The sequence below is a fragment of the Dasypus novemcinctus genome, chromosome 9, assembly GCF_030445035.2.
Source record: "Dasypus novemcinctus isolate mDasNov1 chromosome 9, mDasNov1.1.hap2, whole genome shotgun sequence".
Taxonomy (NCBI): domain Eukaryota; kingdom Metazoa; phylum Chordata; class Mammalia; order Cingulata; family Dasypodidae; genus Dasypus; species Dasypus novemcinctus.
The window spans coordinates 16,884,539-16,902,517 of NC_080681.1; the positions used below are offsets into that span (position 1 = coordinate 16,884,539).

Below are 17,979 nucleotides of genomic sequence, written 5' to 3' on the forward strand. Positions count from 1 at the left end.
GTGCACAAGGAGTGCTGTGCCACGCAGGGGTGTCCCCCGCGTAGGGCAGCCCCAGCGCAAGGAGTGCACCCCGTAAGGAGAGCCGCCCAGTGGGAAAGAAAGTGCAGCCTGCCCAGGAATGGCATCGCACACACAGAGAGCTGACACAACAAGATGACATAACAAAAAGAAACACAGATTCCCGTGCCGCTGACAACAGAAGCGGACAAAGAAGATGCAGCAAAATAGACACAGAGAACAAACAACTGTGGGGGGGCGAGGGGAGAAAAATAAATAAATAAATCTTAAAAAAAAAAAAGATACAAGGGGAGAAATAGTTTTGGGAGAAGAAAACAAAGTTCGGCTATGTTAGGTTTGAAATAGCTATTATGTTCAAGTGGAGATGACAATTTAGCAGTTGGATATATGAGTCGGAAGCTCACTAAAAATGTCAGGGATGACAATATAAATTTGAGAGTCCTCAGTGTATAGATGGTAAAACTATTTAAAGTAATGGGACTGGATGAGATCATCTAGGGGAGGAATATAAAGAAGAGGACAAATATGATTTGTCATGGCAAAGAATTGCAAACAATTGTCTATCAGGAAGACTGGTTTAATAAATCACAGATTATACAAACCATAAATTTCATATAGGTATTAGTAAAAATAAGTTACACATACATGTACTGTCCTCATGGGATATTTAATACATATATATGTGTTTTATGTGAAAAAATAATTTTCTGGAACAAATAATATGTTTATATATTTTTAAAACTTTACATTTATGTAGTGGAAAGATATACTATAAATTGAGAGGAATAGGAGCTTATTGACTTTTTCCTTTTAAATATTTTGTTACATTTGTACATTATCATGCAGCTTTAAAAAAATCTAAAAAGTGAGGGGCATGAAGCAAATGTTTCAGTAACTATTTTAGAACATAAAGGAATCTTTAAAAAGACATTTATGATTGTAGTCATAACCTGTGTGTCTCTTTATCCCTTTGTATACGTTTCCTTCCCTTTGTTTTTTTCATATATGCTCCCCAGTGCTCTATAAACAATCAGCACTGGCAGTCCTTTGTCAGTGGACTATCCTTAGGCTGTGAAACCTGCTATACCCACCACATAGAGATTAGCAAAGTGCCTGGAATTTATTTCCCCCAGTGGCAACCTTTAACCAATGGCTGATGGGGAGAAGGTACGAATGCTGCCTCCTATTTTTTAGGTCCTCAATTTAAAATTTTTATAATTATTATTTATTTTCTGCTCAAGAGTGATATCAGGAGTGGATGTGGATCAAGCTGTTGAACGCCTGCTTCCCACATGCAAGGTCCTGGGTTTGGTTCCAGTGTCCCTAAAAACAAAAACAAACAAAAAGCAAATAAGTGGAAAACCAACCCAGGGCTCAGGGAAATTGATATGGCTCAGTGGTTAAGCACCAGCTTTCCACTTACAAGGTCTCAGGTTCAATCCCCAGTCTGGTACCTGAAAAAAACAAAAAACAAAAAACAAGAGTGACATATTTATTTTTCTTTTTTTTTTTCTTATTAGAGAAGTAGTGGGTTTACAGAACAATCATGCATAAAATACAGGATTCCCATAAACCACTCTCTTTTCAACTCCTTATAGTGGTGTGGTACATTTTAACTCTTTTCCATGGTTTAACTTAGTGTTCACTCTTTGTGCTGTGAAGTTCCATGGGTTATTTTTTAAAATTTTATTATATTATCGTACATACAACCTAACATTTCCACTTTTAGCCACATTCAGATCCGTAATTTGGTGTTGTTGATTACATTCACAATCCTGTGCTACCATGGCCACCATGCATGACCATTGTCCATATATACATTTTGTTTATCCATTTGTCAGTGATGGACACTTGGGCTTCCATCTTTTGGCAGTTGTGAATGCAGCTCCCTTTAATCCAGGACAATCTGAGGTAGTTAAAATTATCTTTCTGGGGACTGTGCTTGATATCACATTGTACCTTGGTCTCCTCCTTTTGAAGTCCCACTAGCCACCTGCCCTTGTGGCATTTTCTGGGAACACTTCCTGATAAACACTTTTTACATGTGTCCTTGTCTCAAGGTATGTTTCTGGGGACCAAACCTAAAACAATGACCAAAGTGCCTTAAGTGCCTGTAGATTTCGTCTTAACTCTTGAGAGCCTAGGAGTACAGTTTAGTAGGTTAGCTGCTCATACTTTGAATTTACTGAGTCCCAGACTGAGCCACGTACTTTCTGTGTGGCCTTGGGCAACTCACCAAACTTCTTCATGTCTTGGTTTTCTCATTTGTAAGATAAGCTTGATAACAGAAACGACTTCACAGAGCTATTTCAAGGAATAAAGAAGACAATGCACTTAAAGTGCATCTCACATCTATTAGGCACTAAGTAATGATTAACAAATTAATAAAAATGCTTCATACAAATATCAGAATCATGAGTGCTTATTTGTATGTAACATGTCTATTAAGAGGAGGCATTCATTTTATTTTTAAAGATTTATTTTATTTCTCTCTCCTTCCCCCCACCCCCTGTTGTCTGCTGTGTCCACTCGTTGTGCATTCTGTGTCTGCTTGCGCCCTCGGTGGTCCTGGGAAACTGTGCTCTTTTTTGTTGCGTCATTTTGTTGCGTCATCTTGCTGCATCAGTTCTCCGTGTGTGCAGCGCCACTCCTGGGAGGGTTGTGCTTTTTTTCACATGGGGGTGGCTCTCCTTGCAGGGCACATTCCTTGTGTGTGGGCACCCCCATGCAGGGGGACCCCTGTGTGGCACAGCATTCCTTGCATGCAGCAGTTCTGTGCATGGGCCAGCTCACCCACGTGTCAGGAGGCCCTGGGTATCAAACCCTGGACCCTTCCATATGGTAGGCGGACGCTCTATCTGTTGAGCCAGGTCCACTTCCCGAGACATTTCTTTTAAATGTGAATTTATAATAGATTTGGAATTCTCCAAATCTACACTACAAAAGCCACACTTTACAGAATATTATTTTATTATGTATAACTCCTATGAAGTAAACAAAGTTAATACATCATTGATTTTAATGGAACTTTGTGCAGTTTGAGTAATATGTCATTATTGCGTAAAAACATTCTGCATGCTGAGAAGTAGTAGTTTGTGCATTAGAATATCATTTGGTGTAAAGTTCCAATATATGCTATTTTAAATATATGTCCCTACTAATGCATTATCATGTGGCATAAAATATATTAGATAAAATGGATTAAAAATGAAAAATGATGTCTCTTAACATCTCTATCATATTTTTTAGAACTGAATAATATATCATTTTAATGTCTTAAATAACATCACTATTTATGATGGTGCAATGACCATATCTTTGATTGGACTAGTTGCACTTTTAAGAATTTTTTCTGATTTTTTACAGTAAACTTAAATGTTAGGCCTTTTTTCCAAACAGTCTGTCTCCTGTCTGAATAAGGACATACCATCCAGAAACCTCACCTCATCTTGGAGTCAATGCTATGGAATTAATTTATATGTGGACCTACCTTATAATAAAGTTGATGCTATATAAAATCCTTGCAATTGGGGTAAAAGCAAAGTCGTCTGATATTGAATTCTATTTGTTACAAACAGAATGTTATTTCCTGGTGCTTTCTAATTTCTTTTTGAATTAAAATCCCATTGTTGTTATTGCTATCATTTTCTCCATGTTTTCCTCTAATTATTCGGACTAGAGTATATTCTCTGTAATTCAGAGACTGTGCATTTAGTCTGTGGTTTCCAAATCCCTTCTCTCTCTCAACATTCAAAATTTCACAGGTATGCCCCAAATTCCCTTTCTTTTTTTTTAAATCAAGGACAAAATCAAGATTTATTCCACTTTTAGCATTTGTTTGGTCTTTTTATTTTTTATATATAATTATTTTTTAATTAGTGAATTTGTCGGTTTACAGAACAATCATGCATAAAGCACAAGATTCCCATATACCACTCTATTTTTTAACTGCATGCATTGGTGTGGTACATTTGTTACAACTGACGAAAGCACATTTTTATAATTTACTATAAACCGTAGCCCATGGTTTAACAGAGTTTGCTGTTCATGCTGTGAAGTTCCCTGGATTATTTAAAAATTTTTTATTCCAGTACCATATACACACCCTAACATTTCCACTTTTAACCATATTCAGATATAAAATTTGGTGCTGTTAATTAAATTCACAATATTGTGCTACCCTCATCACCATCCACGACCAAAAATTTTCCATTGTCCCAAATAGAAACTCTGTATTATTTTAGAAGTATGACTGATTCCATTTATTTGAAGAACAAAAAACAGGAAAAACAAATCTGAATTGTTAGAAGTACAGGAAAGTTAGTAACTAGAAGGGAACACAAAGGAGACCTTTGGGGAGGCCAGTAATGTTCTACTTCTTGAACTAGATGCTGATTTTAAGGCTTTGTCATTTTTTAAAAAGTTTTATTCACCCATCATACAATCCATCGAAAAATGTACAATCAATGGTTCTCAATATAATCATTGTGCATTCATCACAACTTTAGAACATTTTTTCTCCAAAAATAAAATTCTCTACCCTTTATATTCTCCTATTTTTGACCCATAGCATTGCTATAGTACCTTTGTTAGAACTGATGAAAGAAAGTTACAATATTATTATTAACTACAGTCCATATTTTGCAGTAGTTGCAATTTTTCTCATATAGCCATCCAATTTTCAACACCTTCTAAATCTGTCCCTTTTAAACCTAACTCCCTATTCCCTACTGCAACCTGTCCCCTGGTAACCCATATTCTACATTCTGACTCTATGAGTTTGCTTATTCTAATAATTTCATATCAGTGAGATCATACATATTTGTTCTTTTCTGTCTGGTTTATTTCACTCAACATGATGTGTTCAAGATTCATCCATGCTGTCACATGTATCAGAACTGCATTCCTTTTTTTGGGAGTAGATCATGCCATTCACTTTTATATATTTATTTTTAACATGGATTACTCTTTTTTTGCTTTCCTTCTTTTTTTTTTAAATGTTGCATTTAAAAAATATGAGGTCTCCATATATCTCCCACCCTCCTCACCCCACTCCTCCCATATCAACAACCTCTTTCATCATTGTGGCACATTCATTGCATTTGGTGAATACATTATGGAGCACTGCTGCACCACATGGATAGTGGTTTACATTGTAGTTTATACTCTCACCCAGTCCTCCCAGTGCGCCATGGCAGGACATATAAGATCCAGCTACCCAGGACAACTCCAAGTCCTGAAAATGTCCCCACATCATATCTCTTCTTCCCTCTCCCTACCCTCAGCAGCTATCGTGGCCACTTTCTCCACATCAGTGCCACAATTTCTTCCCTTACTAATCACAATAGTTCCATAGTAGAATATCAGTAAGTCCACTCTAATCCATACTCTATTCCTCCATCCTGTGGACCCTGGGATGGTTATGTCCACTCCCCCTTTATATCAAGAGAGGGCTTAGATTTCTGCAATTCTCCTGCTTGCAGTTGTAGGCACTCTTGGCTCCCTAGTGCAGTGGTTGACCTTCTTCACCTCCCTGTTAGCTGGCCAGGGTAAGCCCAATAAACCAGATGGTAGGAGTTGCAAGTCTATTGAGGCTCAGGGCCTGGTTGTTACATGGACAGTCCAGAGATTCAGGTCTACTGAGTATACACCAACCCCAGTGCCAACCACAGGTCCAGTAAAAGTAACAGAAGAGGCATGTGTAGAAAGGTCACATCTGAGTCCAACTCCACACGCTCAGGAGCACAAACTCCAAAGTAGGGCCAACTGACATGGCACTGAACTCCAGAGCCATCAGCCATGACCACAGAACCTGTGGGTCTCTGTAGCCCTCAGGAGAACCAGTACCTAGGCTTCTATCTACTTTGGCTGTCTCTGGGACCCTGCTGAAGTGTGCATAAGAGCAACCCCTCTGATGATCTCCTGACTCTCTTTTGGAGGCTCATAGCCATATAAACTCATATGTCCCTTCCATTTTCCCCCTTTATCCAAAGTCATAAAGCAGTTTTTAACACCTGATATTACATGTAGGCTGAGATATTCTGCTGGTCTGAGTTGACCCTTTTATTCAAGGTCTTTTTCTAGTTACATGCATTCCTTTTTATGACTTACCCATCCAGTCCTTGGTTAAAGACTGCCACTGGTAAGACATAAATTCTGTTTATTCTTTTTAATTTTTCTTTTACCAGACATTCTTAGCCATGCACATGTCTCCTATTTTTATAATTTCACCAGATGATAAATTATGTTTAAGTAAGTCTGTATTAAAATAAGCAGCTTTACTATTTTTATAGAAATTTCTGGTCAAAAGTCTGATTTCAATGAATTCATTATGACTCTTTACCTTTGTCCATCATCATAGGTGAAACTGAGACTCTATTGTTCTATAATGATATTACAAGAGCAAAGCTACAAAAAATTAAAAAAAAAAAAGCCCAACAATTACCCCACTTCACACCAACCATTTCTAAACTGAACATAGCTTGAACTAATAGGATTAGGAAAGTTTTGTTGTTTATAAATTTGAGAGGATCAAGAGGTTCTTGCCTGGAAGAGTCATTGAATTGGTTTAGAAATTAAGTACAACCATGTGAAATACCAAAATATGAAAGTTTATTTTTTGCCAAAACATTTTTAGTTATTTTATTAATCCATGATATAAGAAAAGGACTTATCCTAAGGACATTGTGAGGTAGACAAAATACATGCATGGGGATTCTAGTCTTAATTTAGAATAACTTAATTTAGATTAGGTTCTCACTTCAGGTCTCTGACCCCAAGTTGTTTTTATGCTGTCCTTTGGCTGTGGAGAAACACTTATTTTGTCCTCAACTCCATCTATCCAACCACCTCCTAAATGTAGGTGGTTGTACTCTTTCCACTCTACCAAGTTCTGAATTTCCATTCCCCCTTTTTGTTGACTTTCCAGGTGGACAAAATAATGAAAATAAATGAATTTACATTAAGGTGAGGTTTACCGAGAGATTATAGCCACCTGTAACCTTACTTTCCACTTCCCTTCATAAATTTGCATTGGAAAGATCTGTAAACCCAACTGAGTTTTGAATTAATTTAATTTCCCGAAATTGAGCAAAAGACAGACTGTTCTGCTACAATGCATGTTTCTATAAAATGAACGAACTTACATTCAGTAGGAAAGCAAGGGAAGGATGTACATGGTAGTTGGTTGATTTACATGCACTTATTCCCATCATTACTATTTAGCACCATTAAGTAATAGCCACTGAACACAAAGTACATTGGTACAGTTGAACGTAGCAAGCCGAAGAAGAATACAGGACTATACCACTTGATGCCATTTACCGCACATTCTTCCTCTTGGCTCTGTTTGGCCATATGGTCTGTCTCAAAAAAGTTTATTATGACTTTTCCCCATCTTTGTGCATTTTACTTTGTCTCCCTAACTGTTCTTATACATTTTCATCAAACTATCTTTGTTTATATTTATTGCAGTGTTTATTAGGAATCTAACATTTTAAAAATTGCTATTGTTTTTATTTGTGCCATTAGTTACAAAATTACATAGGCTTTGATGGTCCACTTAACCTATTTTCCCCTTAAGCTTGTTATTTTTAGTGCACGATTTTGCAGAAACACATATATCACACTGTTGCAGGAATGCCTGTAAAGCATTTTTTTAAATGTGGGGAGGATTTCCTTCCACTCCACTTGCCTTCTTTTAGGCCTTTCTTTTTTTTGCAGAGGGCAGGGCAAGAAAGAGGAGGAACTTTGTTTCCTCACAGCTCTCTGAGATCTTTTAAGTGCATGCTATGTTTGTTTTTAGAGTTAAAAAGCTACCCAATCAAGTGCAATCTTCACCAGTCTACCCCTACAGTTATTATGATTAATAAAGACAAATTTAGTTAGCAAAGGCTCTAAGGGAGGAAAGTTACTGGTTATGTGCTTACTTTTATGAAGTCTCTAACTTAGGGTTTAGTCAGGTCCCAAATCCTGTTTTAAAAGACTTTCCTCCAAGTATATATATTGTGATAAACAGTCCCATTATACCATCTCCATCCTTTTCCAACCTCCAACCATTCTGCCACATTTTTGAAAGAGTTAATTCACAGTTACTGTTATGTTTGAGATTAAATTAGGACCTGTTCTAGGCAGAGAAGGAGCTTCAGGTCATTCAAGATTTCTTCAAGATTGTCTACATGTCTCAGAGTTTTTCACATATTCAGAAATCTTGATTCTTTATAATGTAAAATGCTGTCAGGTTGACTGAAAGGATGGGAAGGAACAATTTAGTATTGCAAATTTTGTAGGAAATAAAGGGGCACATTTCACAGTTGTGTGACCCCTTCTGTAGTCTTCTCACCTCCCAAGCTTCTGCAGTTATTACAGAAAGTAGGAAAATATTTCAATGCCAAAAAGGTTTAGAAGAGAACAAGAACATATCAATTCCAATGAAACATTTAATATTTATTTTAAGTGAGAGGCAGGTTAAAGGAAAAAAAAGCACATTGGAGTAAGGAAATACAAAGCTATTTAAAAAGCCCAAGTGAGGCTTTGTAGTAGCCACTGTTAAAAGGGTCGTCTATACAATATACTATGTCCACTTCCTGAAATAAATCAGTTATTTAGAAGATATATTTGCAACTAATATAGAGAATAATTTTTCTTTGAGGATCTCATAAGCTATATAATGATAAAGATTTCTGTACTTGGGAGAAGTTTTAAAGACAGAATTCATGAGGACTTCTCAATCCTGCTTCAAGAGGTAAGATTTAGCTAGAATGACATCTTCTTGGGCAAAAGAATGTATGCAAATTATTGATGTAGGCAATCTTATTCTTTCTACTATAATTTTATTCTTTCAGGGTAGGAATTGCTTATTTATCGTAGAATGTAATTGTTACATAGTTGGTGCTTATTCAATCATTAAATGATGAATAAATGAATAAAAAGCTGCATGTCTGGGAGAAGGGGGTACTTACTGACTGCAAGTGCTTCCTAAGATCCACATCTACTTAGCATTGGGTACTCTGAAGCATGAAGCAAAATGTTAGGCAAGTTTGTTCACTTGAGGAGCCTTTGAACTCCTTGTGTCCATTTTCAGTGTCCTTTCTAGCCTCACTGGATGCCTCTCTGTTCTACTGAACCAAGTACCTATAGTCAGAATGGCAGAGTTCATCTACTTTTGCTGCTACTGTGTTGAGGATTCCGAGATTCTCAGAGGACCCCAAGGCCTCAGAAAGACTGCCATATTTGATGAGCTCGGTCTGTTATGGAAATGTGTATAGTAGGTGATTCGATCGAGGGCCTAGGATTTGTCAATCTTAAAATCCTACATATTGAATGTGAAATTTCCTTAGGCTAAAGGACTCTTCCCTCTTTTCTTCATGCATTAACTGTAGAAACCGTTGGCTCCCATTCTCGAGGTATTTGCTTATTTTCACATTAAAGCATGCTGGTTAATGTAATGAACAAATGACATTTTATAGGCGGCTAGGAATTGAAAGACTTGTATTTAATATTCGACTGTCAAGACTTAGCTATGTAACCTTAGGCAAATCCCTCTACATCTGTGTAACTCTCTTTCCACTTATGTAAAGGGAACATAATTACCTGCCCTTTCTACCAACCGGACCATTCCAGTTTTTAGTTCATTGTTGTTTATCTATCTTATGAACAAATCTATTTGGAGACAAAAACTATGTGTGACTGGTGTGTATCCTAATTGTTTATCACAGTGACTGTTATAATGCATATACTCAACAAAATGTCCATTGGTCCAATGGATTAATAAAAATATTTGGAAAATTTCACAGTGCTAAATAATTGTAAACTGTTAAAGAGAAATAGGTAGAACTTGGTTTCCTCTCCTTTGGGCTGGTAGACCTCGCCCCAGGTTATCCGTACCAGTCGACATAAGCAGATTGGATGGTGCCTGGAAGTTGGTCAAAGGTCTTGGGCTTACTTTGGATCATCTGGCATCCCGTACTCCTCATCTGCAGCCATGCTGATACTCTCAGATCATACCTGTAAAAAAAAATCAAAATGTTGAACATTTTGTATGTGTCCAGCTGTTTCAAGTATGCATGTGCCTTTTCTGTAATTATAGCAGCTAGGAGTTATCTAGCTCTTATTATGTACCAGGCACAATGTCCTTATATGTATTAACTCATGGCATCCTCACATCTCGAAGGAGTCGGTATATTGTTAACCTTATTTTGCCTAAAATCATTGAAGCGAAAAAAAAAGGTTAATTATGTTGGGGTCACAAGTCACAGTGTGGTGGAGCCAAGGATCCAGCATGGGCTATCTGACTCCAGAGTCCAAGCTTTTAATCACTAGGCAACACAGTCTCTTGACTAATTGCTTTAGGGGTTGAATTTTTATAATTCATTTTTCTTTTTAGAAAGAGTAAAAATAAGAATTTTGGAGCTCACTTTGCTTAATTATAAAATACCATTTATAGTTACCCAAAGTTTTAATTGGGACCCCTTTGTACACTTGTGATGAGAACCCTTTAATACTCATATTTATAAAATATATGAAGAACAGATTGGAAGAATCTGTTTATTGCCCATATAGCAAATGTACTGTTACACCAAGTTTTAAAAAACTAAAATAAAAACAAAAACACTGAATAAGTACTCAAAATCTTACTCTAAAACTATAAATAAATAAATGTTCAACTTAAAATATAGTTGACCCTAAAATAAGGAGCTATTTTTAAACTCTAGTTTAAATCAAGTCTGGCTTTCTATTGCTGTACCATTTACATAATCTGTCAACAATCTTTACACAAAATGCTGACAATTCTAACTGTACTGCTATTCAATGATCTTGTGCAGCTAATGATTTTTGTACATGTGTTTCCCTTCATAATGGTAGATCTCCTGTTAAACATACACCAAATTTTAGCAAAATAATTCATAAGTACTTTAATATACAAAGAATAAAGGAGTAGAAAACTCAGTTACAGTAATTAAAGTATTGTACTTCATTACTTCAGATGACCAGTTTTCCATGAATTAAGCATAGCTTGAATTACCCAGAAGCTATATTCTGAAGGGTAAGTCGTAACACTTTTCTTTTGAACCGACAATATTAAAAAGGCAAAAGCATTATAACTCAAAGATAGTACACAAGACTTCTTCATATGTAAAAATAGTGAGAATGCCAGTGTTTTATTGCCACAGGGATAAGAAGGGAAACATCAGTGAAATAAATTTGATAACATGACTCACACTTCATTACAAGTGATTTTCCTAAATTCACAACTTGCACATTTGGCTGAGCTAAAAAGAAAAAAAAAACAACTAAAAATGGAACTGTATTTTCACTAGATGTAAGTAGGCCAAGTCACATGATCCCTCTAAATGAGAGAGTTTTAATGACAATGAGTGCACTCTTCTGAGAAAATATTTTCTAAAGTTTAGGGAATTTAAATAATTTACCCATAGTGATGAGTAAGCACTTGGGTCAGGACCAGAAATTTCCTTTATCAGCCTATTTCAAAAGAATTGGGCAAAAGTTTATTACGGAACATATACAAAACATTTCCTTGGTTAAATCTTAACAGTAAAAACAATAAAAAGGTATACAACTTCACTGCCTTTCAGGTCTTTCTCCTAAATGTACCTTCTAGATTTTTTAGGTATGCTGTATAATTAATTACTTATCAAGTCCATTCTATTTAATGGATAATGGATTAATGTGTTCATCAACTTTAGCACCCTATGGAAGTAATAAAGGGTAATGCCAACAGGAGTATTTAAACCGCCCTCTCATTTCCCTCCCCTCATTACCACTCTTAAAGTTTATTTAAAAAATTATGTAGGCGGAAGTGTATACAGCCCACAGGCATCTGAGGAGTGAGGGAGTTCAGAGGTTGAGAATATATGGCTCTTGAGAGACATTAAGACATATTGGAAATTTATGGAGTATAACTGAATCCTTTTACCCTTCTCCCTGGATTCATACTTAGATAAGCTGTGAGGGGTGTCTGGGACATGAATGGAATATTCACAAATAGACTTTTTACCCCGTGGTGGCTTTTTTTGTTTTTCTGTGGAACAAGAAATAGAAATAAAAGTGCTTGGTCACATTCTTTTGAGGCTTAACAGCCTAATAAGCACACTGTATTTGTTGTTGGGGAGGATCATCACTTTTTAAATAAAAATCGCCAGAAGAAATCTCCTCAAATAGAGACTGAAGTCACTCTCCCTCCCCAGAAACCGTGAGGCAAAAGGCAGCCGAGATATTATTGCCTCCTACTTGCACGTGGGATCTCTCTTCCTTGGGGACACCCCTACACTTCTTCCACGCAGGCCAAGGGGCCTTGGGAGGTAGCAGGGAAAAAAGGCAGGGCTTAGTCCTCCATGGCAAAGTCTTTGGTCTTTTCCTCCTGGTCCCCCACTTTGTAGCGCAGCAGCGCGCGCAGGTGCCGGGGGTTGTCCCGGGAGGGCAGCAGCGTTATCTCTCCGGAAATATCCGTGTCTTGTTCCACTTGCACCGGCTCGTTCAAGTAGAGGAGCGCCTGCTTCCAGTGAGTGGCCGGGTGAAAAGGCGAGGTGGACAGCACCAGGGGTTTCTCCGAGTCCCCTCCGGGGAAGGTCACCTGGAACCAGATGGCGAAGCCATGCATGGGCGCAGAGCCATAGCAGCTGCAGCGGAAGCGCCCGCCCACCCCGGCCTCCAGCTCTTGCTCTAAGCCTGAGCGAGCCAGCTCCAGCCGAGCAAAGCTCTGCGGCCGGGCCAGCACGTCCTCGCCGGACAGGCCCTGCACCACGATCTCCGAGTGGCCCATGAGGCAGCGCGTGGCGAAGCTCTCCAGGCAGCTCATGTCCACCCCGTAGTGCTGCTTCACCTGGCTCCAGAAGCCCAGGCGCCACTCCAGCATCTGGTCGCTGATGGGCGCCACGAAGAGCTCGGCAGAAGCTGGCAGCACTAGGCCGCCCTCCTTCAGCCATTTGGTCCGCGCGTGGAGCACGGAGCTCAGCATGGACTCGTGCAGGAGGCCATAGCCCATCCACTCGCTCACGATGACGTCCACCTTCTCAGGCAACTCCACCGTCTCCACGGGCCCCGGGAGAACGTGCACCCGCTCCTCCAGCCCGTTGAGCCGCACCACGTCCCGGGCCTGTTGCCAGATGGCGCTGGCCTCCACCGCGTACACGCGCCGGGCTCCGGCCTGCGCACAGAAGATGCTCAGAATGCCCGTGCCCGCGCCCACGTCCAGCACCGTCTTGCCCCGCAGCGCTGCCCAGTTCCGCAGGATGCCCAGGCGGTAGGCGTCGGTGCGGACGCGGTCGGCGATCATTTCCTCGTGGACGGAGACGTCCGAGTAGCACTCGTAGTACAGCTGGTCCCGCTCCCGCTTAGTCCTGCGAGGTCGCGGAGGGGCTGCCTCCAGTTCTCCGCCATCTTTCTCTTCAGTGCCCTCCCCTTCTTCGCCGCCGCCCCCAGACTCAAGCTTTCTTTTCTGGGGCAGCGACATCTTGGCCGCTGCGGCCGGCTCCCAGCGGGCTTTGCGCGGCGGCAGGCGGGTTCCAGGAAGCGGGGACTTCTGGGACTTGTAGTGCTCCCGCGCGCTTCCCGCTTACTGCGGGGTGGCGGGGCAGGCTCTTGCCAGACGCCTACAACATTCCTCAGGTCTTTTGATGTACTAGAATCCCTTTCCCACCCACCCAACCCACATTCTGGGGTTCTATCAGTTCTTTTTCCTTAACTTCGCTCGGCAGTTCTCTTCTGCTTTCACGCCCTTGCTGAAATGGACACGCCCACTTAGGCAAAAAAATCTGTCTTTTGTCTTGCCTGATCAGTTTATTCCTTTATTCCACCGAATTTTAAAGGTGACACCCTTCACCTACCACCACCTTATTTGGACAGTTGCAACGCTTAAAGTCGTGGAGGTTTAGAAATTGCGCTACACGTGTCTCTTTTCGACTTCCAGTGAAGTCAGGGTGCAAAGAAGGTGTAAATGTAATCCAGTAATTAATTGAACGATATACAGCCAATTAGAAAACTTCTGCGGCCTTCAGTTTCCCATTCACCTACTAGCCAACAAGGATTTTTTTTTTTTTTTATTCCAACAAGAAGTTTTTATTGCAGTGAGAGAAGAATTATTTTGGTCTACATTTCAGGAAAATAGTTGTTTGGCTCCCGTCCCTCTAGTGTTCTGCGGCTTATTCAAGAGTTAATTTCCTGAAGGGTACAGAAGAAAGAACTGTTGTAGAGCAACAGGGGTGTGAGACAGTCCGACCCATTATCAGGGGTGTTCTTGTTATCAAGTATAATTCCTCTTTCCCCCTCTCTCCCTCTCTCCCCCCTCTCCCCCGAAATAACTGAATCTTTCATTCTTACTGATCACCTTTCAACTGCAACTCCATATTTTTTCCTTTGTGTGTGTCTTCTTGTATTTTTCTGGGCAGAATCCATATTCACATCTTCCACTTATTCTTTCAGCCAACTATCAGCAGTTAATTCCTTTCCTCTTTGCTGTTCAAAATGGAAGAAAAACATTTCAAAATATGTGCAATGTCTATATGAGTGTCTATGTTCGTAACAAGAAAAGTGAGAATATTTTCCCCCAGCTTAAAAAAAAAATTCTCATTGAAGAAAATTGGCATTATTTTTTTTAGGATTTTGAACCATGTCTGCTTAACTACTAGATCTATATGCCTTATGTGGGGGGAAGTTCCCTCACTCCATTCTTTCTATTAATCCTTCATGAATGGAATGGATTTATTGATGTGGTTTCCTTAGCTGTTCTTCTAACTCAGGGCTCTCAGTCCTGACTGCTCAGAATCCTCTGAGGAGCTTTTAAAAAATACCTATGCCTGGGCCCCATCCCTGACCAATTAAACCCCAGTGGAGCCTGGGTATCTAGTTTTTAAAAGTTCTGGAAGGGATGCTACTGTGCAGTCAGGAGAGAATCACTGTTCCTCTCTAAAATGATCTTGGTTAAATCTTGCTTCATTATTTTTCATTGGGTAAATTTCAGGGACCTTGATTCTGCCTGTTAAACCTGGAAATTCTCAGAGCAGTCCCTTGGTCCCCCTGCCATTGCTTAAAAAAAAAAAGCCTGGATTAGGACATGTGACCACTTTAATATATTATCTGTAGACTGTTATTTAGTACATACTTACTTCTCTTTTCTTTCCTTCCTCAAAATGCCATGTTCTCCTTTTAAATGCTTAATTCTTCCACCCAATTTTTTATTCATTTTGTTGTGGTCTCTTTTAAGAAAATGCTGAATATAAATTTTTTATAGTTTTAACTCCAAAATATGTCTTGAATCCATCTGGTTTTCTCCATCTCTCACTGTCAACCAGCATCCTAGTATAATTTTCCATCTTTCCTTGCCTGGAAATCAGTCTCCTATTGGATCTCCCAGGTTCCAATCATACCCCTCTCTAATCCATTCTTTACATAGCTTCAAGAATGAGCTTTTATTTATTTATTTTAGTTTAATTTTTTTAAAGATACTTAGATTACATAAATGTTACATAAAAATAGGAAATTCCACATGACCTCCTCCCATATCTCTCACACTTTCCCACATTAACAACATCCCTCATTAGTGTGGTACATTCATTGCAATTGATGAACACATTTTGGAGCATTGCCTTTAAGCATGGATTACAGTTTACATTGTAGTTTACACTCTCTTCCACCCAATTCTGTAGGTTATGGCAAGATATATACTGGCCTCTATCTGTCACTGCACTGTCATTTGGGATAATTCCCAAGTCCTGAAAATGCCTCTGTATTACACTATTTTTCCTTCTCCTTGTCTTCAGCACCTCCAGGGGCCACTGGCTCCACATCAGTGATCTAATTTCTTCCATTACTGGAATCACAGTAAGTCTATAGTAGAATACCAGTAAGTCTACTTTAGTCCATAGTTCATTCCCCAATCCTGAGGATTCTGATATGTTGATGTCCACTCCAACTCTAATTGAAACGGGGCTGTGATCCCATGGGAACGATGGATTGGACTCTCTTGCTTGTAGTTGTAGACTCTCTTGGTTCCTTGGTATGGTGGTTGTCCATTCTCACCTCCTTGTAAGTTTTCCTGGGTGAGACCAATGAACTGGAGAGTAGATGTTGCAACTCCGTTGAGATTCAGGGTCCACTTAAACACTCAAATTGGATCTTGACATTCTATTGCTTAAAACAATCCAGGAACTTCCCATTGGCCCCAGGCTCCTTTTACATCATCTCACACCACTCTTGCCAAATGCTCATTGGTCTCAAGGTATATTGGCCTTCTAAGAACACACTTCTTTTCTGTCAGGTCTTTACTGTGCTGTTCCTCTGCCTGGAAAATTGTTTTTCTTTTAGCACTTCACTTGAATGCACCACTTTAAACAGTAGTTATCAACTGAGGATACTTTTTTCCCCCTCATAGCACTTTTTTTGTATGTATTTAATTTATGTGTTTATTTTTGTTCTGTAAAATGTAAACTCCAAGAAAACTGGATTTGGTTTCCCTACCATTGTAATCCCCAGCATTAGAACAGTGCCTGGCACGTAAAGAGTTCTCAATTAATAGTCTGGAATGAAGGAATGCTTGGTTACAAACGTAAATTGTTAGGTATAGTTGAAGGAGCTGAGAGAGTTTTGGTTGTTCACTATGACAAAGTGACTCTGGTAATCTCTGAGATAAGTCCAGATAGCTCCCAGACATTTAGACTGCTCCCAGAAATGAGAGCAATTTCCCTTTCACACACTCAGCCCTTATTGGTAGAATTATGGTAAGCCCAAAATATTATGCCCAGAGAAAAGGAGAAAAGGCCTGTAGCATTTTTCCTTCCCCTCATTCTGGCTTGATATGGAGAGGGATTTCTTTACTGATCTTTCCTCTTAGACTGAGTTGTTTTAAATAAGAAAAGGAACATTTTTATGTCCCCTATGTATATGCCCTGGAGAACTCCCCCCTACTTGTGTGCCCCCATCAATAATACCCCACACCAGTGTTCCTCCCCTGCCATAGTTGAACCTCTCTGTGGTCCAAAACTTCTTCAAAGATGAAGCCTAATATATCGCCAAATTCAATTAATAGGAAATTGAAATATAATGATGGGTTTAAAGTTTAGAAATAGAATACATAGTCATTTAGAAATACTAAAATAAAGTAAAAATAAATTGGTGTATTGGTAAAATGAAAAATATTATAAAGCTTTTTTTCAAACTTTTGCCTTTCATCAGTGTAATAAGTTCTGCCCTGTATGTGCAGTGGCAAGGCACTTTCTTTCATTTCTTCCTCAGTGTCTACATCTTTTTTTCTTTTTTTCTAATTTTTAATTGTGTCCTCAGAAAAGTTTTAGATCCTAGTAATTCATATACACAACATAGGGGACTCTTATATATCCAACATCAAACCCTTTTCCCCTTTTCCCAGCAATGATCTTTCTACATTTTCATGTTATATTTGCTGTAGCTGATGTACAGATTTTGAAACTTGTTATCAAACATAGTTCCATTTTCTTTTGCATTATGGTTTATATTTTAGACTGTACAAATGTCTAAATTTTTAGCTTCCTTATGTTTTACATTATGGTTTACATTTTAGCTTGTAGACTTTTATACACTTTAGGTGTAAGTTAAAATGTCCTATATCCATCATTGCATGATCTTGTGGAGCACTTCCCTTGCCCCCTAGTTACCATGCTGCCATCTGTTCTATACCTCTCTCTCCCTCCCCTCAGGGCCCACAGTGACAATCAATCTTCTCTACTTGAGGGAACAGATTTACAGATACGGCAACAATGCTGACGGCTTGACATACTAGACTGCCCTAACTAATTGGGAGCCACTGATTTCTCTAGAGACACAATTCCCTCTATTTGGGAACATCAGGTCTCCCCAGGATGTGGTACACCTTCACACTCATTGTATGGGTCTCCACACAATGATAATAACATATTATGACAAAATGAGCACTCACACACTCCCTTGAAGCTTGCCCCTGTGCCAGATCCA

The 17,979-nt window shown here is 39.2% G+C and overlaps 1 protein-coding gene across 1 annotated transcript; it reads right to left on the bottom strand.

The window, feature by feature from the left end:
• Positions 1 to 8,445: 8,445 nt before the first annotated feature.
• Positions 8,446 to 13,523, bottom strand: PRMT6 (protein arginine methyltransferase 6). Its single transcript, XM_023585430.3, has 2 exons — positions 12,268 to 13,523; positions 8,446 to 10,023 (listed from the first exon to the last, which is right to left on the bottom strand). Exon 1 carries the CDS (start codon positions 13,487 to 13,489, stop codon positions 12,362 to 12,364), a length of 1,128 nt encoding a protein of 375 aa, XP_023441198.1. The 5' UTR covers positions 13,490 to 13,523; the 3' UTR covers positions 8,446 to 10,023; positions 12,268 to 12,361.
• Between the last annotated feature and the right edge of the window lie 4,456 nt (positions 13,524 to 17,979).

Coding starts and splice junctions, on each gene's coding strand:
- PRMT6 (XM_023585430.3), bottom strand. CDS start 13,489: ATGTCGCTGCCCCAGAAAAGAAAGCTTGAGTCTGGGGGCGGCGGCGAA.